The sequence below is a fragment of the Copadichromis virginalis genome, linkage group LG19 (genome assembly GCF_057382275.1).
Source record: "Copadichromis virginalis isolate Kocher_CV1m ecotype Utaka linkage group LG19, C_Virginalis_male_GT1.1, whole genome shotgun sequence".
Lineage (NCBI taxonomy): Eukaryota > Metazoa > Chordata > Actinopteri > Cichliformes > Cichlidae > Copadichromis > Copadichromis virginalis.
The window spans coordinates 32,703,067-32,727,111 of NC_140636.1; the positions used below are offsets into that span (position 1 = coordinate 32,703,067).

At 41.7% G+C, this 24,045-nt stretch overlaps 2 protein-coding genes across 5 annotated transcripts in view; both read right to left on the minus strand.

Moving 5' to 3' along the window:
- The window catches only part of ppm1aa (protein phosphatase, Mg2+/Mn2+ dependent, 1Aa), a 74,584-nt gene that overhangs the window by 13,062 nt on the left and 37,477 nt on the right, over positions 1 to 24,045 (minus strand). Inside the window, exons 6-7 of one of the 4 annotated variants that reach the window (XM_085440915.1) lie at positions 22,966 to 23,050; positions 17,747 to 17,862 (exon numbers count right to left, since the gene is read on the minus strand). The exons of 1 other annotated variant lie outside the window; for it this stretch is intronic. In XM_085440915.1, the coding sequence (XP_085297041.1) occupies positions 17,804 to 17,862; positions 22,966 to 23,050 (144 nt within the window). In that variant the 3' untranslated portion in view covers positions 17,747 to 17,803. Of the gene's footprint in view, positions 1 to 17,746; positions 17,863 to 22,965; positions 23,051 to 23,160; positions 23,271 to 24,045 lie in introns of those variants that run through there. 2 more of the 4 variants (XR_014916659.1, XM_085440916.1) reach the window with 2 other exon arrangements.
- Positions 14,054 to 17,262, minus strand: LOC146686542 (homeobox protein SIX6). The gene is made up of 2 exons (XM_085440924.1): positions 15,854 to 17,262; positions 14,054 to 14,867 (listed from the first exon to the last, which is right to left on the minus strand). The coding sequence occupies exons 1-2, from the start codon at positions 16,423 to 16,425 to the stop codon at positions 14,702 to 14,704; spliced, it is 738 nt and encodes a 245-aa protein (XP_085297050.1). The 5' UTR covers positions 16,426 to 17,262; the 3' UTR covers positions 14,054 to 14,701.

Consider the following 24,045-nt stretch of genomic DNA (forward strand, 5'->3'; position numbering starts at 1 on the left):
TTAGGGGGGAGATTTTTTGTCATTATTCTTTTTGCATTTTGAACTAATTATGTGATATGAAAGTCAGTGGTGGAGAAAGTAATCTGTTGGCAGCGGTGTAAGAATCTAACAGTACTCACAAAAGTACCAAGAGTTCAACTACTAATGGGTAAATGTGTGGAGTTGTACTTTAATGTTGCTGGCTGCCTGAAATTCTTTTAATATTAACTAACATATACACTGGTTGTGTGATCCATGATGCTGTATGAGTATTTAATTTCTTTTTTCTAATCCTGAGCTGTTCGGTCATTAAAATGTAGAGTGATGGAGACATAATGCAGGGAAAAACTGGGCTTGATGCTTTTCTCTGTAACATTAAATATTTATGACTGAGCGGGAAAATATTAAGTCTTTATACAGAAATTTGTGTTAAAAGACATTAAATGTAGTTCACAAGAACAGTGAGAATGTAAGTAGTGATTTGTTTTCTTAATGCAGAGAAAACGATTCCTTATGTAAATATATAAGAAGCGTTTACAATGCAGAGTTTTAATTTGTAAAATCTGATTAAGAAAGACTTTTATTTTGGCATTGCAGCCTTCTGTAGCAAAGAGACGATTAGATTTATTGAAAACAAGTTCTGGCAGTAGTTTCAACTGTAGTAATAACGTAAAATCTGCATTTATTATTACAGTACACAACCAAGTCTCTCACAGGATTGCCTGTGTTTACCATGCAGCAGAGGTCAGCAGAGAGCAGAGGTCCTCCGCATCATGTATATTTCTGCCCGCAGCACGTGACCTTCACTCTTGGCACACAGAGTGGCTAAATATTCACAAATTAACAAACAGGTGATCACAAAGCCAGCAAAGAGACTACCTGTTAATCTAATGACAACATGTCCGGCAGAGGACAGACACAGCAAGGACTACACAGGCTCTGTGCCACATGACAGAGAGAGGCTATCAGAGTCACCTTCAGGATGTGCAAGAGACTAAAATCGATGCGGCACGGAAACTCTGACAGCGCTTTTAATCACGCTCGAATCCCTCGCTTCCGAATCAGGACGGACAAAGTCTGCGATCATAAATCAGCGTGCTGTATCAGCCCGGTGTTTGCTCTCATCGGCCGGTGTAACAAGTGCAAGTGGAGGGCGTGCTCCGGCCTATAGACTGGATGACAAAAGCTGGAGGTAACGTCAGCCTCGAGCAGCCCAGTGCCAGTAACAACAGCTGCTGATGGCAAACAGAGTCCGAGTCATCAAAGGGGTATTTCATTTGTCATAGGCATAAGTGGCAGTGGCTCTAAATCAACAGCAGGAAGGGCCCTGACGTGTGCAAATAAACACGGAGAGTGGCCCACATGAGCCCGCCTCAGCTGGGTTAATGTTTTCTCTGGCATCCGAGTCAGCGAGCTCCTTGTATAAGGAGAAAATCCGAAGCCGAGCCGCCTCTGCACGGTCTGGTGCCTGCAGGTACGGGAGAGAGCCGGGTGTGAGACCATCCCAGGTATCTATAACCACATAGGCTGTATGAGGGGTGTGTGTCAGAGGAGGGGAGAGGTGCGGGGACGGGAGGGAGAGAGGGGTGGTGGGGTTAGGCGGGTGATGAGGGACAAAAGGATCTTTTCAGGTCTGCCTCAGAGGGGCGGAGGTGGTGGTGTGGAAGGTGGGGGGAGGTAGGGAGATTTTCTTACCAATGATGCATGGATCTGACAATGTTCCTGCCCGGCCGAAGCCAGAGGCAGATACAGGCTCTGTGTGTGTGTGTGTGTGTGTGTGTGTGTGTGTGTGTGTGTGTGTGTGTGTGTGTGTGTGTGTGTGTGTGTGTGTGTGTGTGTGTGTGTTTTTCTGAGAAAATAAAACTGACTAAAGCAAAACTCATGCTGTATGCAGACAGCAAGGGGTCTGCTATATTTCCAGAACACTACCCTGCCAGAAAAAAATGTTAATTATCTTGATGTAGGGGGCTGCGAGCCAAAGACAGCTTCCACACACAAGAGTAGGAAGCTGCTCAGGAAGCTTCTATGTGACAGAGCTGAAAGAAATATTTATCTCTTTCTTCCCAGTCGTGTGAGTGATGCATGACCCAGGACTCAGACGCGAGGAGGAGGATCTGCAGATGATCCTGTACTATTAGGGTGTTAAATAGCATGTTGTGTGTCAAATGAAGGACAGCATCATATACATTACCCGATGAACAGAGGGGGGAAATTCTCTAATGTGTTAAAGGGAGAGAGAAAAAAGGAGAAGACAAGACAAGACGTGCATTTATGAAAAAAGGATTTGAATTTTTTTATAATTTGACCAGAAGGCAGAGGCTCGTATAACTTCTCCCCTTCCTGAGACAAAACCCAGCTCTGGTTGCTCAGAATCAGATATCTGTATTTTTGGAGCTCGGGGAGAAAGGTGATAGTCGCATTAGCCTCATACTTTTGATCAGAAAAGTGACTTCAGTCTGGAGTGTTTTTGGTCCACTCCTGTGAGCACTTACTGGCTTTGTTAATGTAATTTTCAGAGCTTAAAAAGGGCTGATGGAAGGTATGGATGTTTTGTGAAGGAAAGAGAAAGAATAAAAATGAGGGAAGAGCATGTTTCAGTAGGGGGAAGTTGTAAACAAATATCCTTCTTAAGTAACGTGTGATTGCTTTCTTGCTGGATGGTGAAAGTTCAGTTGAAATCTACAAATGTAAAGGTTGCTGTCTTTTTATACACTGTGTCCATTAAAACCACCTTATCCAATAATTTACATAAATCTGCCCTCTTCTCTGTTTTAAACCTTTTAAACCTGAAAAATCATTTTCCTAAAGAGCTGCATGCTGTTAATCACCAGCCAGCGCTATTCAAACAGGCACAAAAGGCCATACATGAACTTTTTGCGTGTGGAGGATGAGTCAAAACACACTATAATACAAAACCACAGTGACGCTCACTTGTTAGTAAGATCAGTTCACTGATGCTTCCATGGCTTCTTTATGTATAGACGAATGAAAATGTTAATTTACACATGTCTTCATTTTTACAGCAGAAGTTTCTAAGCAGTAGCAGCAGTATAAGTCTTGACCACGACCGCTTTATTCAAACAGAAAAAATTTCAAAATAAAAAAAATGAACTTGGATGTCTAAAGGAGGCTGGCACAATTTTTGTGTATTTTGAGACTCCAGCATGTCTGTGAAATTGACTTAAGAACGTTTCTTATCTACATGTCTAAGTTTGTAAACAAATCCTGTGACAAAACATTAAGTTATTAAATTTGGTCTGTGGGTCTAAATCCAGCAGTTTATTCATCTGAGTGATTCCCTACAAAGGCATGCGAGGAGAGACATGGGGAAATTAACCACCCGCTACCTGAGCTCTTCTTTGGGATTCATTTTTAGTTTCTCCTAGCTTAAGGATTAACTAGACCTGGTAAGTATAACAATTAAGCATAATGTTCTAACAGAAAGTATTTTTTAAAGTATTTTACACCATAACACAATAAAGTCATAATTGTTTAACTGGTATTAAACAAGTTAGTTAAGTATTAAAAACTCTATGCCATGTAACTTTATGTATGTAGCCACACACTGGATAAGCGATCAGTATATGTGTAGAGCTAAAAGCAATGAAAACTGTTTCAGTGGCACCAGAAAAAAGGTCAAATATGGGGGGATCTGTGGGGAGATTTGGAATCTTGAGAAAAATATCACAGATACTAAGCTGAAACATTATTTCTCCAAATGACCATATGAATGAAACGTTTCCCAAACCTTTAAAACACAAATTTGGAAGACGTCAGGTGGAAGAGATGCTGGAGATCGCTTGACAATTCTTTCTCCGTGCCATTAAAGCCACCAACAGTTGGCAAGTATTGTTGCCAAAGCAACAAAGATTGTGAAAAAGCTGAATAGCAGTAGAAGACAGACTAACACATTGCTCTTTCTTGTCTATTTGATGATTTGTTAACCAAACCAAAAAGTACATTTACTGACTCAAACAACCACATGTTACAAATATACCTAAAAGCAGCTCAGTTAATGTTACACCCTCGGGCATCAAGAGACACTAGCATCTGTCTCTGTGGTTCAAAACATAAATCAGCCTTCATGGCATCTCTGAAGGTGCCAGACATAACTAGAGGCATAATGACTGGGATCACTGTTTTTTCATAGGATTTATTTCGCAATAATAATCCTGCTAGTGACTGTTATCACTCTGCTGTGTGTTCTTCTGCTTTTATGCCCAGCCAAGACTGGTCCACAGGTCTCAAAGACACATCTCTGCTTCGGGTTCAAGAGGTTTTTAGGGAGGGGCACGGGTGGCAGACACAACAAGAGGAAGTGGTATGGGATATGGGATAATGAAATCTACCTCACGCTCCCAAGAGGCATCGCCTCACCTATCCTGGGGCTCACAAATAGCTCAAGTAACCAGTCGCCGCAACTCCACACACATGATCCACACACCCACTGTGCCCAAACCACACTGCAGCTACCCTCCACCAGGACCCTGCAGCTATATGCAGTTTGTACTTTATTTGTTTGCTGAAGCTGGAGTGACAGCAGCCTGAATCTGAGCTGCCATCTTGCTCCCCCTCGCTCTTCATCTTCATACTGGAAAGTGGGATGAAATACCCTTCTTGGTTCCACACAGAAAGAGAAAAAAAGAAGAAGAAGGAAAAAAGAAAAAGAAAAAAAACATTCAGGAAATGAAAGTTGTAACACGATCCTCTGTGTGCCAAACGTCTCCCTGAGCAGGGACAAAAGGCCCAGAGAAAAGCTGCTGGGACTATTTTAGCCTGCAGATGACAGAGGAAGAGGGAGGGTGTCTTAGGGAAACATGGATGGATAAAGACAGAAAAACAGACAATGGAATATTTAGATTAGCAAGAAATTAAAAATCAGGAGGATGTAGGGGTAATGAATTCAAATTACTACAAGAAGAAGATGAAGAGGAGGATTTGAGGAGAGGGAGCTGACGTGATGAACTCCTCCGTGCAGAAAGTGGTGTGCTCCTGCAGCCCACTGCGCACAGAGTCCCACATCCCACAGATATGCAAGCACCAAGCAAAATAAACTTCCCATTCCGGCCCTGCAGTATGTTTTCTAGTGGGCCTCTCCTGAGAGAAAGTCTTTATGACTCCCCTTTTGGTGCTTATAGTCCAAAAGAGTGAGTCTACACGAGGGGCAAAGGGAAAACTGAAGATGTTTGATGTTCAACAACAAAGTGGGGAAAAACAAATTCGGATATTCGTGTAGTCAGAGGTGGAAAACAGGCTGTTTCATTCTGCTCGCCACTGATGTGCCAGGGCTGATCACCGGGACACTCTGGCAGCAGGGGGAGGCGAAATGCCCCACTGGTCTTCTCACCGCTGACTGGTGCATTTGCAGCATGGTGTCAGCGGCCGGTGGTAATTACCGGGCTCTCTTTGAGTTACCGCTACACCAGTGTGCCACTGGCTTTGGTATGCCAGCTAAGCTCTGTTATTAGGCTCAGAGCTGCCACTGGACAGTAGGCACTACTTCAGCAGACACACACACATGCACACACCCACACACACACACACACACACAGTCTGTCTATGTATCTCTTCTGTCTGCATAAATGAGAGATTGTTTTACTACCTCCAAAGTACAGGCTGAAGTGCTAGATTAGTAGGATCTTTGTCACATGTGGGGAGCATGTTTGGTTTATGCGGCAGCTAAATTATGCACAGAACAGTTGTCATCGCACATCCAACAGAATCAGTGAAGTGTCTAATTTAAGGCCCCGTTTGCTAGAAACATTTCACCCTTAAAAAATCCCTCTCATCATCCCTCTGATGCCTGCTGTAGAAGCAGCAGCTACACATCATTTAGTAAAACAACTAAACTTTTCCCGAAGCTTCAAAAGCTGCATCAGTTGTTGATGATTTCAGCTAGATTTTTGTGCGATAAGCTTCGAGAAGCCTCTTATGAAAACTGGATAAAATGTCCTAAAAATATGAGCTGCTTTGACTATATTCCATATGAGTTAATTCCTTTATAAATAAGAGGGTTTTACAACAGCAGAATGCCAAATGATTTTAAAGAAGTGATGCTTAAAGAAGCACTAACTTATTGGTGCTCTGTTAAGCAGTGTTAGTAAAGTGGAAGTGTAAAAGTTAAAGACGAGCTGGTAATTGGGCAGATATTTTAGCGCGGCGTCAATCAGAGGTGGATGATGCACACGTTCACAGCAACACAAGAATCCAGGAAGCAAAGTTCTCCTACAGCATTTGGCTGTAGGAGAACTTTTCACTACATTTTCACCAGTCTAAAATTAGCCCCACACAAAGAACAACCTTCCACTTTCTTTGAGCTTTGAGGAGATGCGAGACTCCCTGCTTCACTCTCTGCCTCTCAGAGTTTGGCAGGTTTATAACTACGACCCAAGAGCACGGCTGAGAAAGGCCCAAGTTGCTGAACTTAAACTTGGCGACAGCTGCAGAAACTGGAGAGCAGATAGTTTAAATATAGACCCTTTAAAATCCCAACTGGTGCCCTCACTCTGTGTGCCTCAACACTTTCTTACACATGTACATTCACACCCTCCACTCAGCAATGCTGTACACTCATTTACACTTCAGGCCAAAACCTGAAGCTACACTTTGTCTCTTTGTTTGTTTGTTTGCATAAAGGAGGAGATTAAAAAGATCTTTGGTGTCCTTGATATGGTTTATTCTCTATGTCAGAAAAGGGGCACGAGAGGCTTTAAACATGATAATATTTAAAGTAAAAACATGGTAACACTTACCCTGCAAACACAGTGTATAGTCTGTGTTATCTCGGGCTGACGAGTGGAACTGTTTACTTTCTCTTCTTTGAAATAAAAGCAACTTTTTTCTCTCTTTGAGGCCTTTTGTTGTACATGCTTTAATGTGTACTGCAGTTGAACAGAACAGATGTCTGCAAAGCCTAGTTTTGGTGCGCATGCGCGGTTTCCTCTCCATTATGGTTCTTATGCACCATCTTGTGGCCGCAGGGAAATACTGCAAACAGTCTGCATATTACACACACCCACTAACGGTGACTTGATGCTTTTTTTTGTTTTTTGACTGAACTATTGTGAGTCAGCTTTGAGTTTTTTTTATTTATTCGTCTTTTTCTCTTTTCTTTTCTTTTTTTTTATTTAGCTGAAAGTAACTAAATTCGTTTCAACCAGGCAAACATACAGTTACAAAAGCTGGCGATTTTATGAAGGCTCGAATAAGGATTTTTGTTTTTCTTAAGTGAGTGCATTTAAAATTCGGGGGGTTATTTTGTTTGTTTGTTTTTGTCTTATAAAAATAAAAGCGATATATCAATATAGCCAAGACAAAAATATCATGAAATGTAAAAGGTTTTATATTAATTATCTGGTTTAATCTGACAGGCCATTTGTGAGTCGCACATGAACTTGTATTTAAACGTTGAAGCATGAGCCACAGAACAGAACTGTAAAATAGAGATGTCATTATTTGGTCGCTGTCGCCATCTGGTGGCCATAAACTGAACTTCTCTGACCAACTGACCAATTTGAAATCCATCTTTCCTTGAAAGTTGAAGTGAAGGTTAAAAACAGCCATGCACCAGAGATGTAGCACCCAGTCTAAGTATATTAAGTACGGACAGATGTAATGTTGAGGGCTACTGATTACTGGCTTATACTTGGCTTAAAACAGATCCTACGCTTCTTTTTGTTACTCGGCTGCATAATGTCAGAAGACCAAACATTAGCCCATGATGTGTAATGAGTCATTATAGCTGAATCCTGTTATTAACTGTATGTCAACAAGAACTGTTTTACAAATAGGAAAACTGGGCTTTACACCCCACACTCTCATCAGTGCTACAGGCCACCTCAGTGTGAACTACATATATTTAAGTAGGATAGTTATAATTAGAGCTATTTGTGTTTATTAGGGCTATTTTGTTATATTTTGTAACTCTTTCTTTATTGTATTTTTTAAGTTACTTTAGTTATTTACTGTACTTACTGTCTTGGAGCATCTGTGGCCACATTATTGGCTCTGGTTAATAACTGAGTATTCTGACTGTGTGTTTTGTGCAGAATAATTACTGTAGTTTTAAATATATGCACCACTGACACAGTGTAAAGCGAGGTGGATCCCTTAACTTGTAGCGTGGATAACAATAATGATAAATATTATAATAATATTATCATCCATAGCTGTGTCCTACTCTTGTTTCACCAAACAATGAAAGTGTAATATTAACCAGTAATTTCACTGGGTTCACTTTTTTCTGCTTTCAATGTAAAAAGAAAAAAAAAAGGGGGGGGTGTTTTTTTGCCCTGGGGCTACTTACTGAGTCAAACAAAAAACAACATTTGAAGAAATATTTGAATCCCTGCTCCAATTAATTTCCCCCAAGGGACCACATGAGGGATTGGGACTGTTGTGGAGGGCTGGACCAAAAAGCCTTTAAAGAGATTAAATAAATATTCAGCAGATTTCAGTTTAGCTTACTGGTGGGCCCTCAATAACAGTCCCAGTTTCTCATGTTGCCCTTTGAGGGAATTCATTGTCCACCCCTGCTCTACAGTGTCACCAGAGTAATGGACTCTTCTTGGCTCCTTAAACGCTGCCCAGCCTCTCTCAGAGCCACAGCCACGTGCTTGAAGGCCGTCTGACCTCCACCCACAAACAGCAGCTCCACCTCCAGGAGAGTAAGCATAGCGATGGGATAGACGGCGTGTTTTCTGCTCATGCAGTCATCTTATTTCTATTCCCAGCATCTCCGAAAACAAAAACCACTTATAATAACCGGTCTCCAATATCGGTCTCCAAAGTGAGCAGCGACGTTTGAGATTGGCTGATTGATCCAAGCGCGCTTCGGAGGCTGAACAGATGATTAGAAGCAAAAACGAAACGTGTCCAATCAATGTGTGTTAAACTTACAGCGCTGTAACCTACAACCTGCAAAGAACGGCTGATCAATGAGTGCTCGACCTATACAGAAGGTCCTTAAAATTGGTGCAGTTATGATGCTACTGTGTGGTGGATTTGGAGACTTTTTCTGAGTTCCGAGGCTATTACAGACACCCTGCATTCGATCCAAAGAACTAATTTACCGAGAATCACTGGAAATTAGTCCAAACAAGACCTTTGTTTCAAACTTAAACTTCAAACTATAAATGTGTGTCTCTACAGCAGCTGCAGCCCATAAGAGGGTACAGTCGGCATGTAAAGTTTTTGTAGCGTTGTCTGAAGCTCTTTTTGAAAGGATTTTCTTTTGTTGTGAATAATGATATCATCCCCCAACAATATCATCTGTATCAAAGAGGTGGATAATTACAGAACGAGTGATTGATGAGGTGGTTGGAGAGTGTACTGCAGGTGCAGAGCCTCGTCTCTGTCCGTGGTGCTGAAAGTCTCCTGCAGCACTTCCCTTTCGATTCGGTGGCTGAGCACATCCATTCACAGGAAATCAGCTCTTATCATTTAAATCTGATTGAGTATATTTGACTTTAAATTTGGCATTTGCAGAAATAAATATGCGTTAGGTCAACAACGGGCTTTAAAATCAAATCAGGACAGCTTCTACTGAAGACACTGGTGCCCAGCTCAGTAGTATTATGGATCTCTTGACACCTGCAATAACAAATGTGATGCTCTTTAATATTAATTGGCTATCAGCTGCAAATGTGATCGCTCGGAACGATTTGAAATTAAGAAAACTAGACTGGATGAAAAGATCTGGCATTTCTTCCGTTTAGATTGCGTGAAGAAAAGATACCGTGATACCTGCATGGGCACATGGTTTAGAAAAAAACAAAACATAATCATACAGACAGCATATAAAGCATGTATGCACTTCCATTTGTGTTTTCAGATCCTGTTTTCATTCAGGACTACTTGAAGCAATTGGAATATGCTTTAAAGTAGTGAATCCGCATGATTTTCAATATTTGGGAATTTATTTATTTATTACGTTTTATGTAAGGAGATGAAATAAAAGGGGGGGAATAAACCCTGTAAGTTTAACCACCTTTGTGAAAGGAAAAAACACAAAAACTTAACTGGATTGAGTATTTTCATCCCCACCAGCGACACCTTTTTGCTGTAGTAAAACACCACCGCCAGGGGGCGTCACTGGCACGCACTTTTCCATTTTCAGTACCCTTTGAAGACGATTGTGCTGTGAAGCCCCCACAGAGTGAAACATCTCCACAGCGCGCAAACACATTGTTTGCCATTGTTTGAAAAGAAAACCTCTCAGATGGGAAGAAAAACACCTTAACAAGCAAACACAAATAAGTGGAAGTAGTTACATTCCCAAGGTTGGAAAGAACTTGGGGAAAGGAACGGCTTTAAATGAATTATTTGGATACAAATTCATGGCCTTTTGCACAATGAGCCGACAGAAAAAAACGCCCGCTTTCCTCAACCAAATAAACTATTTTTGATGGCGATTTTTTTTAAAGATCGCGCAGTGAAACCTTGTAAACAACAAGCAAGATGAATTTTTTGTTTGTTTGTTTTGGGGGGTTTTGTTTTGTATTTTTTTAAGTTGCTGGGGTGCGGTTTTTGATAGAAAAACGAAGAGGGCGGAGGACAAAAGCCCCGCTGAAAAGGGCACATTTCCCCTGCTGAGTGACCTCGACCAATTCAGGAGATGTGCTGACAAGGAAAATATTCAGTTTATGCCACAAGTCCAATACCGGTGAATCAAAATTATTATTATTATTATTAATATTTAGAAATAGTTAATTAATACCCTGCAGCACGCTTCGTGCATAGTGACCCCTTTTACACAGATATATACACTGGTAATATCACTGGGTTACAATTACTATTTGTGTGTGTGTGTGTGTGTGTGTGTGTGTGTGTGTGTGTGTGTGTGTGTGTGTGTGTGTGTGTGTGTGTGTGTGTGTGTGTGTGTGTGTGTGTGTGTCAAGATACTGGAGATAGGCAAACCGCCTATCTCCAAATTTGGTGATTCTGGAAAAAAAAGATTGTGGTTAACGGAAGGGTGAAATGCTTTAACCAATTTTGGATCAAGTGGAAAATAGAGTCTAATAAAAACAACAGAAATAATTTTCTGAGCAGATGAAAGCTGACTTTTTGTTGCAAAATGATCAAATGATACACCCACAGCAGTAAAATGCAAAACGAAACGCAAATATTTCCGCACACTGCATACTTTTCATTCTCAAGCTTTAAATAGCTGGTACTTTGCTGGTAATACTTTTTCTTAAGTACTGGAGTATTTCGTTGTTTGTTATCTGTACTTTTACTTAAGTAAAGGATCTGTATACGTCACACAAAACTACACGTTAATTAATACATCTTTGGCGAAGCCTGCGGTGCAAATGAAACCAAGGAGCAGAACAGTCATTTCGCATCATGCAAACTGTATTGTATTAGATTGTACAGGTGTACCTATTAGCCGAGTTCCCTCATGGCATAATAATCAGAATCTACGATGATGCCAAATGCAGCGGAATAAAAAGTACATTCACCGCCAAAAAGAAGCAGAGAAGAAGGAAGATTACCTCAAAATTGTGCAGGATTTAAGTGGTCTACTTTTATTTCCATTGCTGGAAACTCCAGAGCTCCTCACAGTGTAAAAATCAGCATATTCCAAATTTATGGCACATATTTTAATGCATCAGTGGAACAATGTGCTAAACTCCGAGGATCCAATCAATGCCTTACATTCACAGACAGCCTGTGGGTATTGCTTGGATGCAGCAGGTGTCCAGATGTACTCCAGCAAACTATCAGGATGTTTCTTTTTCTGTCTAAGCCTACAGAGCTCTACCAGGAATATCACCTCTGCCAACCCGTTCTCACTCCCAAAGCGTAACATTTTACGCTAGGTGACAAATCGTCGCGTTAGCTTTATTGTGTTATCAAGACGCTAAACGGGCTTTAATCAAACACCAGCTTCAGGGGATACTCCAGGTAAAAGACCCTCCGTGCAGATGCTCTCGTGGGTATGATATTTATTTTATCACCTGATGGAAACATTAATTTGCATTTCGTATAGATCTGAGTGGGGGGAAATGTGGGCATGCATAATAAAACGTAATATGATGGGTTTTCGGACAGTGAAGGAGACAAAATTTGGATCTTTCACAAATTTAAGGTGAAAAACTCAAAACAAACATTTTCTGCACCTGGAACGCACATTTTTGTGCGTTTTTGTTTTTTGTTCTTTTACCCAGGTGTTAAGCGTTCCTGCCTCATCCATCACAGTTTGGTACACCGTGAGAGGAGACTGTTGAGCATCTTGCGTTTTATGCCTGAAGGAAAACACGAATGAAATTCAATTTACGGTATCAACCAAAGGAAACGTCCAGGACGCATTTACGTATATACATACAATTATAATAAGTAAGCTATAATGGGGATCCAATTCAATCACACACAGCTTTGATATGTAGTCCTGCTTATAGATAAACAATGCTGCACTCCAGAGTGTCTGCACGGAAGGACGCTGATAGATTCAATCACAGTAAACACACATAACCAAGGCTGCTGCCTGCCCTTCATCACATATCACACCCACAGCTCAAAGAGTCTCCGCGCCACTTATCCTTAACTTGTTAAAAAATATTTTAAAGCTGAAGCATCGGTAAATATTCTTCTCTGACAAATACAAGTTTTCTAAGTTAAACGTCACTTTGCTTCATTTAGCAAAAAAAAAAAACTTCGTTAAATTGCTTAATTCAGAACTTCATCGCAGAATAATCACCGCACTGCGTCTATGTGCGGGCTAGTCACAAATAAAGACAATAAAATAGTGATTACATCCTATTAATAGGCCAAGCCATGAGTTCACCCCGTAGAGAGCGAGGACACACACACACACACACGCACGCACGCACGCACGCAAGCACGCACGCACACACAGGAGAAGTTGTGATTCTGCGCCCCAGACCCTCCTCGCGGAGTCTTTTCTTTGGATAGCGACCCGCGGTCGCTTCTCCTCACAAAACAGCGGCAGGACCCCTTTTGTCTGCGCTGGAACCCCAGACCCATCATTAGCACTGATTACCGCTGACCAGTTTGACAACCTTATTGACTGCGAGAAAGACTTTTTTCATGTAGTCCCCCCTTGTCCTTATTCTTAATAGAAACGGAAATATTTAGCTATTTTGTCCTCCTAGATTGAAAAAGGAGCAAAAAAATAAATCAAAAGAAGCACCCTGAACCCCCATTTAGTACCCTTCACTTGTTCGCTCTCTCCAATTCACCATACACGTTTGGCTTCTGTTTTGTTCAAGCTGAAAGGCTTTTGTGTGCTTCATAAGTTACAGTAGCCTAATTAATGGCAAATAGGAGGAAACCAGGTGGTTGCCCCATCAGCTGGAAAGGCTGACATTGTGGTTTAGTCTGGATTTTCTCACTGTGCTCACATCCCGCTTCTGTTTGCAGGGCAACACAAAGGCAGCAGAGGCTATGCAGATAAAATAAAATAAAATAAAATAGTTAAAAAGTTTTTTTGTAGCTGAAGGGTTGCCGAACATGAAATTAGGATTCAGTTGCGCGCGCGCACACACACACACACACATCTAACTTACAAACTATATAGCTGTTGTCCAAACACATATATGTCAAGATAACATGATGCACGTGTGTATCACCGTGTTAAATTCATCGTCGCTGTCTGTTTATGTTAATTACTAGACTGCTTTGCCTCATGTACGGTCTGATTCTCGATGTCTTGGGAAAATGGACACTTGCACGATTTAAGAAGCCTGTTCCTGCGCCGTCTGTGCAGCGTAAAGCCGAGGTCCACAATCTGTGCTGTGTTTTGATCTCCATGGTCTCTCCCGCAGATCATCCGGGTTAGTGAGCCGGCCTTTCCGTGACCTCTCGCTGTCACCCTGCATTACAGGACGCAAAGCATGTCGGCCAATTAGGCCTCACTCTGAAACGTGTTAAGGAGTCGAGCATCGAGGTATCAAAACGAATATCACTAGAACGTTTGTCTTAGCGAAAAAATCCAAGATTATTATATAACAGCATATGAATGTTCATATTTTTACAGCTTTATTAACACTTTGTTTTTTCTCCTCTTACTCTATCCACACGACAATCCAAGAAATAAGACTGAACTTTAAACTCTCTTGAATCAACAATTATTTTTATTAAGTTATCTTTACGGGGTTTTTTTCTTTTTACTGAAACACATGTTCACTAAAGCGCGCATGCTCAACGGGTTTACCTGTGTAGAAGGTAAGTATTAAAAACACCAAGCAAATGAATATGAAATTCGAAGAGACAGAGCAGATCGTTTTAAATAGGCAAATAAACATTATTTATAAAACTTTAAAGTAAAAATATCACAGTTCTTTTCAACATGAAATACCCACAGAGAACAGCAGGTTAGGCGCGTGTGATGTCTTCATCCCTTTTTCCTTTTTTTCCTTTTACTTATTTTTTCTTCTTCTTTTTTTAACGTTTCATCTCGAAGCGTTGGCTTATTAGTCCGTGAAATGTGTTTCGTCCAAGTGTTAAGTTCAGTTATCCGCACGTGGGTAAAACGCAAACAAAAGTATAGGCCTAAAAGGATAAGGACGGGCAGTCCGCAGCAGATCACAGATCCCTTTATGTTTTGGCAGCCGTCAAATATTAGTTTGTGTGTGTATGTATGTGTATGTGTGTGTATGTTCTTTTATTTTTTTATCTCAACGCAGGCACTATGACTTGTTTATTGGATTGTCTTTCACTCGTATCCCCTTTTAATTCATTAACACCCTCGATCTGCCCGTCAGATGTCACATTCACTGTCGCTGGAGGTGATAGAGATGGCCGAGGCGGCTGCTTTGCTGGACAGACTGGCCTCGGGACTGGAGGAGTTCCCCAGGCGGTCCACGGTGCCATCCTCGTCCGCCAGGGAGCGAACCGAGCCGCCGGACAGGACCTGCTGCTGGAGCCTGAGCAGAGGAAGGAGAGACATGACAATAAAAGCCCGTCTGTTTCGAGGATCATCAAAATTATTGTCTATAAGTATATAATATATACAGAACATATATAATATATTGTCTACATCGATTATTTACAAAATGGATTTTTTTATTAGATTAAAAAAAATAAAAAATCCTAAACAAACATACAGAAGAAGAAAAATGTCTACTTTTGCTTAAACAAAACAAAACAAAAATATTAAATGGAATCTGTGAAATCTGACTTTTTTCTTAGTGAATTTATAATTGATACATTTTTACCACGTACCACAGGGAGACAGCAAATATATTATTTGGATAACTGTTGGATATGGGACAATTTCAAATGTCATTCTCAGTAGTAAATGTCTAGCTTACACAAGGCTTTATGAAACATAACCTTATGTAAGTCGACCGACCATCTAACAGGCAGATAGAGCCGGTGAAAATAGTTCTTTGAAAGCACAACGTGACATCAGTTAAACTGCATGTAAAAGCAATTAGATTTATGTTGTTTGTGTTATTATTACTGCTAATAATAGTACCAGGAGAATACTGGAGTCACTGTTAATAATACCATTAATGTAGTTGCAGGGTCGACTTAATTTCAGTCGGAATATTACACTTAAATAATACAAATGTTTATTCAGAGTCCAAATAATTCATTGCTGACAGGAGAAAACGGAGAAACCCGTTGCCATTTTTTGGTTGTGCTGGTTGGCCATTTTCTGCGATTCAACACAGACACTGAAAGCGGCGTTTATTACAAAAGAAGAAGAAGAAAATCGGGATTACGGTATACTTTTGACTTTAATATGATTTGATGTCAGAGCTGATTGCCTCCAAAGAGGCACGTATACTAAACTGAAAGTAGGGCAAATCACTTGATGGGCAGTAATGGAGTGTGGGTATGTTTCGTTTCTGACGCGTTCGCGTAAATTAGGATTGTGGCGGTGACGGTTATGCACGGAGCTCACCTGTTCTTCGCGGCCGCCGCTCTGTCTCTTTGTCTGCGATTTTTGAACCAGTTTCCTACTTGTGTGGGTGTAAGTCCAGTAGCCTGTGCAAGCTCCCTCTTTTTGCTGGGATTCGGATAGGGATCCTGCAAATACCACTCTCTTAACAAGTGCCGGGTTCTCTCCTTGAAGCAGTGGGTTTTCTGCTCTCCATCCCAGATGGTTCTGGGCAGGGGAAACTTCTTCCGCACCCTGTATTTGTCCACCGGTCCCAGCGGGCGGCCCCGCAGCTTCTCAGCCTCCTGGTAGTGCGCTTCGAGCCACAGCGCCTGCAGCTTCGTATGCGACTCTTTGGTGAACTTGTGGTTCTCCAGGATATGGTAGAGTTCACGGAAATTGCCAGTGTGGAACGCGACGACAGCCCGGGCCCTGAGCACTGACTCGTTCTTGTTGAGGACCTCGCAGGCCGCTGGCGCGACGGGCAGCGACCAGAGGAAGCGGCCCAGGCGCTCGACATCCCCGCTCTCCTCCAGAGTCTCGCAGACCCCGGCGACCTGCTGGGGGCTGAAATTCAAGATGGGCAACTGAAACATGGAGGCTTCTCCCGTGTTTCCCTCTCCCCCTCCTTTCTCCTCTCTCTCTCTCTCTCTCTCTCTCCTCCGCGCCGAGTCCTCTGCTTCTTCTTCCCGTGCGCCGAGGCAATCCAAGACAACCCAGAAAACAAGGCAATCCCAAAGTTATCGAACCAATCGTCTGACCAGCCGTGAAAAAACGCACACGCCAAAAACGCCACAGAGGAGGGACAATGCTGCGTGGGGGCCGGCTACCGCATCCTCTGGGCTTGGCAAACTTGGCAGGCAAAGGGCTGAAGGTGCAAGGGGAAAAATTAAAGCCACTGCGGCGGTGTAGTCTATTTTTCAAGGTATGCTGGGATTGAATGTACGAAAGAATTAAAGCCCGAGCTGAGATGTATTTTTAAGGAGGGGGGAGAGAAAAAGACAGTCAAGCCCCCTCCGATGATTTCCTATTGGACTTGGCAGATTGGCTGCCCGGTTGCCATGGATGCACGTCAATCACTGTCAAGTTCAGCCAATCAGGCGGAAAGGAGCACTCAGCACCACCCTTTTCAAAAATAATATAAACATTTTGACCTTTTCTGCTTGGCGTCTTCAAACGTTTAGCTGCCTCTCCGTGCTCTCCTCCGCCTTTGTGCGCGGCGGGCGTCGTTAAAGGAAGAGTCCTATATAGTGAAGTGCCCGAGCAGACAGACACGCTCAGTCTCCCTTTATGAAACAGGCTTTACGCAGCGAAATGACACATCCCCGATGACTATAGGCTGCCCCGTCCTGCCCTGCCCTGAGGTAATAAATAAATAAACAAATAAATAAATAACAACAGATAATATTAGACGGCGTGGAAGCTAAATTCGACACATCACATTTGTAGTTGTGTTTAGCATGGCCTGCTAGGCTGCCATGCTTTCTGTGATGTACCCTCCGTCATAAGTCGGCCCATCGTACGCCTGTAAGAATCTTATAAAGCGCTACTGTAAGCGCCACTATACCGTATTTTAAATGCTTGTTTTGCCTTTTAAAATATATATTTTTGTCCTTTCGCACGTCTAATATAAAATTATGCCACAGTGCAAGTGCACAAATATAAATAAAGTGTGATTGTCGGTATTTATTAAAGCATTTCAACAGGACCTCAAATCTGCAGCCAACCTTGAACAGCTGCAAAATCTTTATTAACAATAATCATAATAAAATATTATCAGGTGTCGCCGGTGAAGCGCGCTCTTTTATATAACCCGTGAACAAATGCTCCTTTTTTCTTTTCTTTCTTTTCTTCCAAATGGCTAAATGTTTGCTGTTGTTTAACAGTCGTAAGTGTGATGACAGCCTTTAGGTACCTTTATTCAGTTTTGTGTTGCTGTTGTTGGTTTTGTTGTTATTTTTTCCTCTCTCTTTTTTAATTTACAGTAGCCTCCATCAGCGCGCACGCGTTTGCGTCCGTCCAGCTCGTGATAGCTGTAAAACAAAGCAGGGAGAGAAATATTTGTGTATATAGGATTATCATGGCCCCGCCAGGCGACTCGGTTTTAGTATCAGACACATTCCGTTTTGTGCACAGGCTGATTTAGTAAATAAGAGGGCGGATAGATAGCGCAGATGGTTTGAAGTGTCAGGTCAGATTATTTCATGGCTGGATACAGTAGTAAAGTTCATTCTGACGGAAAAGCCTGATATCGTTTTCACAGATACCCCCCACCCCCTCCCTCTCTCTTTCTCTCCCTCTCTCTGTCGTGCACGTGCGCGCACGCACCACACGCTCGATCCAAATCCCCTTCGGGATGTTTTTGCATGAATTATAGACTCTTGATGTGGGGTTATGAAATGCCTTCTGTACAAGAAGCTGTTCAGTCTTTGGCTGTTTCATTTTATATCAAATAATAATAATAATGAGCACAATCAGTTAATTTGTCAAAAATATGCACCACGTTATCTTTCAAAAATTGCGCACGCAATTTGAGCAATGTACAGACTGGGACTATTTAACTTGTATTTGACCGGGGTCGCCACTCATTCACCCATACTACAACACCAATGGCAGTAAATAAAGAATAAGACCGCAATCGGAAGAAGCAGTGGAAATAAATTGTGAGGGCGACTGACAAGGTGCTGGCTTGAAATATTTAGCTGCCTGTAAATATTTCATTCCTGCAGGCTTCCCGACTCACCCTAAATTTACAAGGACTGCAATGCTTTCTCCAGGAAGCGTGCATCAATAAAAAATAAACCTGATTTAGATCTCTTAAATGGAGAACTGGAAATAACTATTGTACCTCATCCTGTGTAAACAACACGTCTACCTTATAGGCATGTTTTTAAAGATTTATATAATTTTTTTAAGAAAAAGTTGGGTTTTTTTCATAGTGACATTCACTATATGAGCAGGCTTATTGCGCTAATAAACAGGCGTTTGTGCATATTTATCTCGCGTAAAGGCTCACAAATGTAACATTTCCTTTTATTTAGCCAGTTGTTTCTGCTACTTCGTGAACCTGTGATTATACCTTATCCAACACCGCCACAGGTTGGCAATGCAATCCTAAATATCGACTGCTGAGCGTTTGACGCCCAAAGTGTACAGCAATGCGTAAAGGCCTATGACACCATGTCAGAAGGATAGGCCTCCTGACACCAATATCTCCGCACATGCAGCGTAGGGACACAGTGGACGTCATTCAAACGCATCTGTTTTCTTTCTTTTGTCTGTTTGTTTCACCAATCCCAAAGCCTCTCTTCAGTCCTCAGTTACACACACACACGAACGCACAAACTTCAGGCTATTTCAGCTTTCTATATATTAGAGTTGGCAAATCCCTCTTGTTAATGCGGTGCAAGCAAAGGCAGCTGTAGATACACGCTTTCAGACTGAAGGGATAGCCCGCGGGTTATAACCGCCAAACGATTCAGTCTGACCTATTGGATAGTTTTGTAAAGAGTGATAATTGCAGTTACTAAAAATTAATTGTTCTATAATAACATGCACTGATATTCTTGCTGTGGCGATACCACCATTATTGCATATTGTGTGAATCGGTTTAAGCATTTCTATATGTGAATGTGCTGTTTAAACGTTTAAGTGAGATATTATTTGCAAAATATTTTACATATAAGAGTGTTGTAGCTTTTTTCTGTAAACGGCACTTGCAGTGACAGCAGACAGACTAAATGTGGACATATTGTTCAAACTGCACTGACTTTTCTGTTTTTTTTTTTCAGCTGTTCATCATCTGTCTGTGAAAGGATGCTTCATTAAAGGTGAACATTTTCACAGTGCAGTGTGAGCCTACTTCTTTTCACTAAAAGAAAAGGGGGTGGGGGCTTTTAAGATGCTTTTTCCAAAAACAGTTATTATGCAATGGTTTTACATGTCAGGGCCACCTGAGATCAAATTGAGCTTTTTGTGGCCTATAAACTGAAATGAGTGTGAAAACTTGTTATTTTGTACCTTCTCCACATCTTCTTACTCAAATCCTCAAATGAGAGACTTGGTTCGAGAAGACTGAAAACAATGTGGTGAGGTATAGGATGAGTCAAGCAAATTAGAGTAGCACCTAGTAATAAAATTCAGCTGTGACCTAAATTGAATGACTACAAATTTAATTCGGAAAGTTGCAAATAAAACTTGTCCACTGAGACTTTTAACAGGGTTGACTGTTATCTTTTCAACCCGCACATTTTTATGAAATAAAATAAAACCACAGTAACCGATTGGAAACCTTTATCATTCTGCACACACTAAAAAATACAACAGTAACCTACTGTAATGAAGAATAATGGAGGCTTTGTAGCACTTTATCCACAGTGGCTCATTATAAAGCTGCTATGGCCGTAATTTCAAGAGATTCACTACATTAAAGAGTTTGAGAATATCACTGGCAAAGAGAAACAGCTTGATATATGCATGTTACTCGAGGTGGGTGGCAGCTCCATGACAAACAAGAGCATAAAGAGCACTGCAAGGTGGAGCGATGAATGAGGTGTTTACGATCAGAGATGAGTACATTTACTTTGTGTCATCACTTGCATGTAGCTGGGTCGTAGCTTGCCCTGGGCAGAGGGAGGGAAGGAGTGGGGAATAGTTAGATGCGAACAGGCTGGAAATGACCCAGATTCCCTGGGATCACTGGAGCAGACAAGACACTACAAAAGCCTGTCACCAAGAGCCATCCTGCCACTATCCCATACAGACAGTACCTTTCTCTTTCCATCTGCTCATCATGTCCACAAGCCTGCTGAGATGTAAGCAAACATGTGCACAGGTACACCAAAAATGTTCGTGCCTGCTAAACAAACAAATGCCGGTCTGCATCTGAAATGCATAATATCACCTTTACTTTAAATATGCTCTGATTAGTCTCGCATGGAAACGGCACATTTTAAATCACTAAAACAGCATCAATTGAGAAACCAGAAGGCATTGAGGGAAAGCACTGCCACACAATGATAATGTACACAGCTAATTGCCCGGGCGGGAAGCCGCTTCTGCTTGGCAAAGATGAAGGATGCAAACATTAGTGTGTAGGTTCACAGGCTGCAGTGTTTCTCTCTGCTCGTGACAGACTGTTTTAACTTAGAGTCAGCTGTCCCAGCACAGGATTAACTTTCCAATTAAGACATCATGTCACCAACACAACCAATATACCTGAATGTATTGGGACTTAAAGAGACATCACTTCACTCATATGTTTGCCGTGCAATGCCTGTCTACAATGACAGGAGGGTTAAGCCAAAGCTCTCAGAGTTGTGTTTTCAAACCCGTTTGCCCCCGGGGCGGCAGTAGCTCTTGACGCTGTGTTTAATCTCTGGATTTGTGGTAACAGAGAAGACTTCTTATCCACTGACCCATTGGCCCTGAGTGTATGTAATCCACTGCCTTTCAGTCACACAGCCCAGCTGAAATGAACAGAGGAGAGCCACAATGCTGCAGCAGCAGCCAGTGTTGGAGGCTGTGTACACACACACACACAGACACACGGCCTCGTCTGTCCTGACACACATATAGCTCTCCCATGCTTTTGTTCCACAGGGCATCTACTACAGAGCTCAGCCATAATACTCTTATTATAACCAATGCACATGACATTTGACCTTATACCCACTAATGCTAGCTTACTCTAGCACACGCTATAGAATAAATATTCCACAATGCCATAAAGTCAGAGCGTAGACATGACAGCAGCAAGGAGTATTTGTGTGAGTGTTTCAATGCTACGTGAAGAGTCATTTTACCAACAAAACAGTTCATCATGTCACACAGAGGCCAAACAAACACCTTGGTCCAATCGATTTTCTGTTGTGTAAATCTCTGTAGGATTACAAAAGGTTGTACCAACTGTCTGCGGCCTATAGATGTAACTTTATTAAATCCCCCTATTGTCCTGCAGCATAAAATTGAGATCCCATTTACAAGGTTTTTCCAGAACCTTAATATTTCATTCCCACAGTGCGTCGGAAAATCGAAACGTTTTCCCCTTCCTCCTGTCACGAATGTAGGGGAAACACGATTTTTTTGTCGCAAACAAACAATGCAGTGAGGTACAGTGAGAGCGAACATCTAATCTTTGGCAGAAAGCCATCAGAAATACCTTGAAACCTACCCTCCACCCCCCCTTTTTTTCTCAAAAACACATTTGCGGAGCATGCTATAGAGTGCATGCAATTGTTACATCCATTCCACTCTTGAATGCAGTCAATTTCTGACTAGATAAAGGGCTAAATGAAACTAGGGAGAGCGCACAGTGCACACCGCACCGCTTTATATAACCCGCGTTTGTGAGTGTTTGTGTAAGAGGGAGAGTAATAGAGGGCAGAAATTGCAAATGAACAAATGCATGCGTCGCCTATAGCACTCGCATAACTAAATGATTGTGTGTTTGAGGCAGCAGCTAAAATGCCAACCTGGTAATTATGAGCAGTAAAGCCTGCGTGTACACGCGCTTAAGAACAACATGCATGAAACTGAACACAGCAGTAAGTGACTTTCCATATACATAGCATGCATTAAACTGGCATCCAGTGGTATGCTTTCAATCACTCCCTTGTTTTCTGACACACTGAACTGCAGCCATCAAGTCTAACAGTGAATGAAAGTAAACTGGCCAAATTGTAGTGTTTTCTAAGGTCCAAGGGGCATCGCAAGGGTCCAGTCGTCAAACCTGAGTACTGTATGAGAAGATATTATCAAATAAAAAAGCCTTTTCACTGAATGTACTGCATTGATGTAGCTACAGACAAACCGTCAAGACAGGTGGGTTGGCTGAAAGCTTGGTCTTTAGACCTTCCTCTGCAGCCACCCACACACTCTTTCTCCCTTTATCTATTTTATTCAATAACAAACTTTACAATACTCCAGGCTTGGAACAGGGAAAAAAAGAGCACTCTGTTTTTACATCTCAATGATCACAAATTAGCCTATTATTTAATACTATTATGAGGACGCTATATTCTAACTGAGACTGTAAAACCATTATTCTGAGCATTATATGAGGGACATTTCTATAAAAAACAAGCTTCTAAAAATAGTTTTCTAATTATTTTTGTCTCTAAAGGCGTCCAACAAACCTCCTCCTTGGCTCCTGTTGTCTGATAAGGGTCCCCAAGGGTCCTCTCGCTCCTTTCTTTGGTTGGTGGGGATGGTGGTCACCCTCTCAAAAAAAATAAGAAAAGTAAAATAAATAAAAAAACTCTGTCCATGTCATAGGATCTTGACGACACCCAGAGGTGACAGGAGTCAAAACTCATCACACTCAGGAGGACCTCTGGCGCTAGGGAGCTACATGATGCGTGAGTCAGGGCAGAGGTCACAACGCCGCAGCCATGCCGCCTGGGCCTCACCTCCACTTCACATTGTCTAAGAGCTTCTGCTCCTCCAAGTCAAAATACACACACACACACACACACACACACACACACACACACACACACACACACACACACACACACACACACACACACACTGTCAATATACTTTGCTCTTTTGTCTGCACTATCACAGCTTTTTCAGAAGTGACCTTTACACATATCTCTTTAGGATGCGTGCGACTTAATGTGTTGTATGCGAGTAGAAAATGTGCTTTTATTAAAAATATCCGCTTCATTCTTGTACAAACATGGCGTGCCGGATTGCCTTCATACATTTATTTGTTTGCCTTCTCATAATGACTACCTACACACATCCAGGCACTGAGAGAAAACTCAGGAGAATGAATCATACTGAGCTCCATGCAGTGGCTTCACCCTGAGGTTACAATTGCTTTGTAGTAAAGGGTACACTCGTTACTACGATGATCAAAAAGACATCTTTAATTTGATTAGTTTCTATAAAACACAATTGTTTCTTTGACACAGTATTTATCAGTGCCAATCGTAGAAGAGCAGCAATCTGTGAAGCTTGCTTCAGAAAAAAGAGATTCAGCATATAATGTGGCACAATTGCACTCACGGTCTCTTAGAAAGTGAGATGTTCTCATTGGCTAAGGTTATTATTTTCTAATCAATTCACCATGTAAATGAAATATAAAATAATAGCAGCAATTATCAAACAGGCTGGTTTATTATAAAAATGATACATACTGCTTAGAGATTTGAATGAAAGTGCATATTTTAAAGTTGGAATGTCCATTAAGCCTGCACTGGATCAAA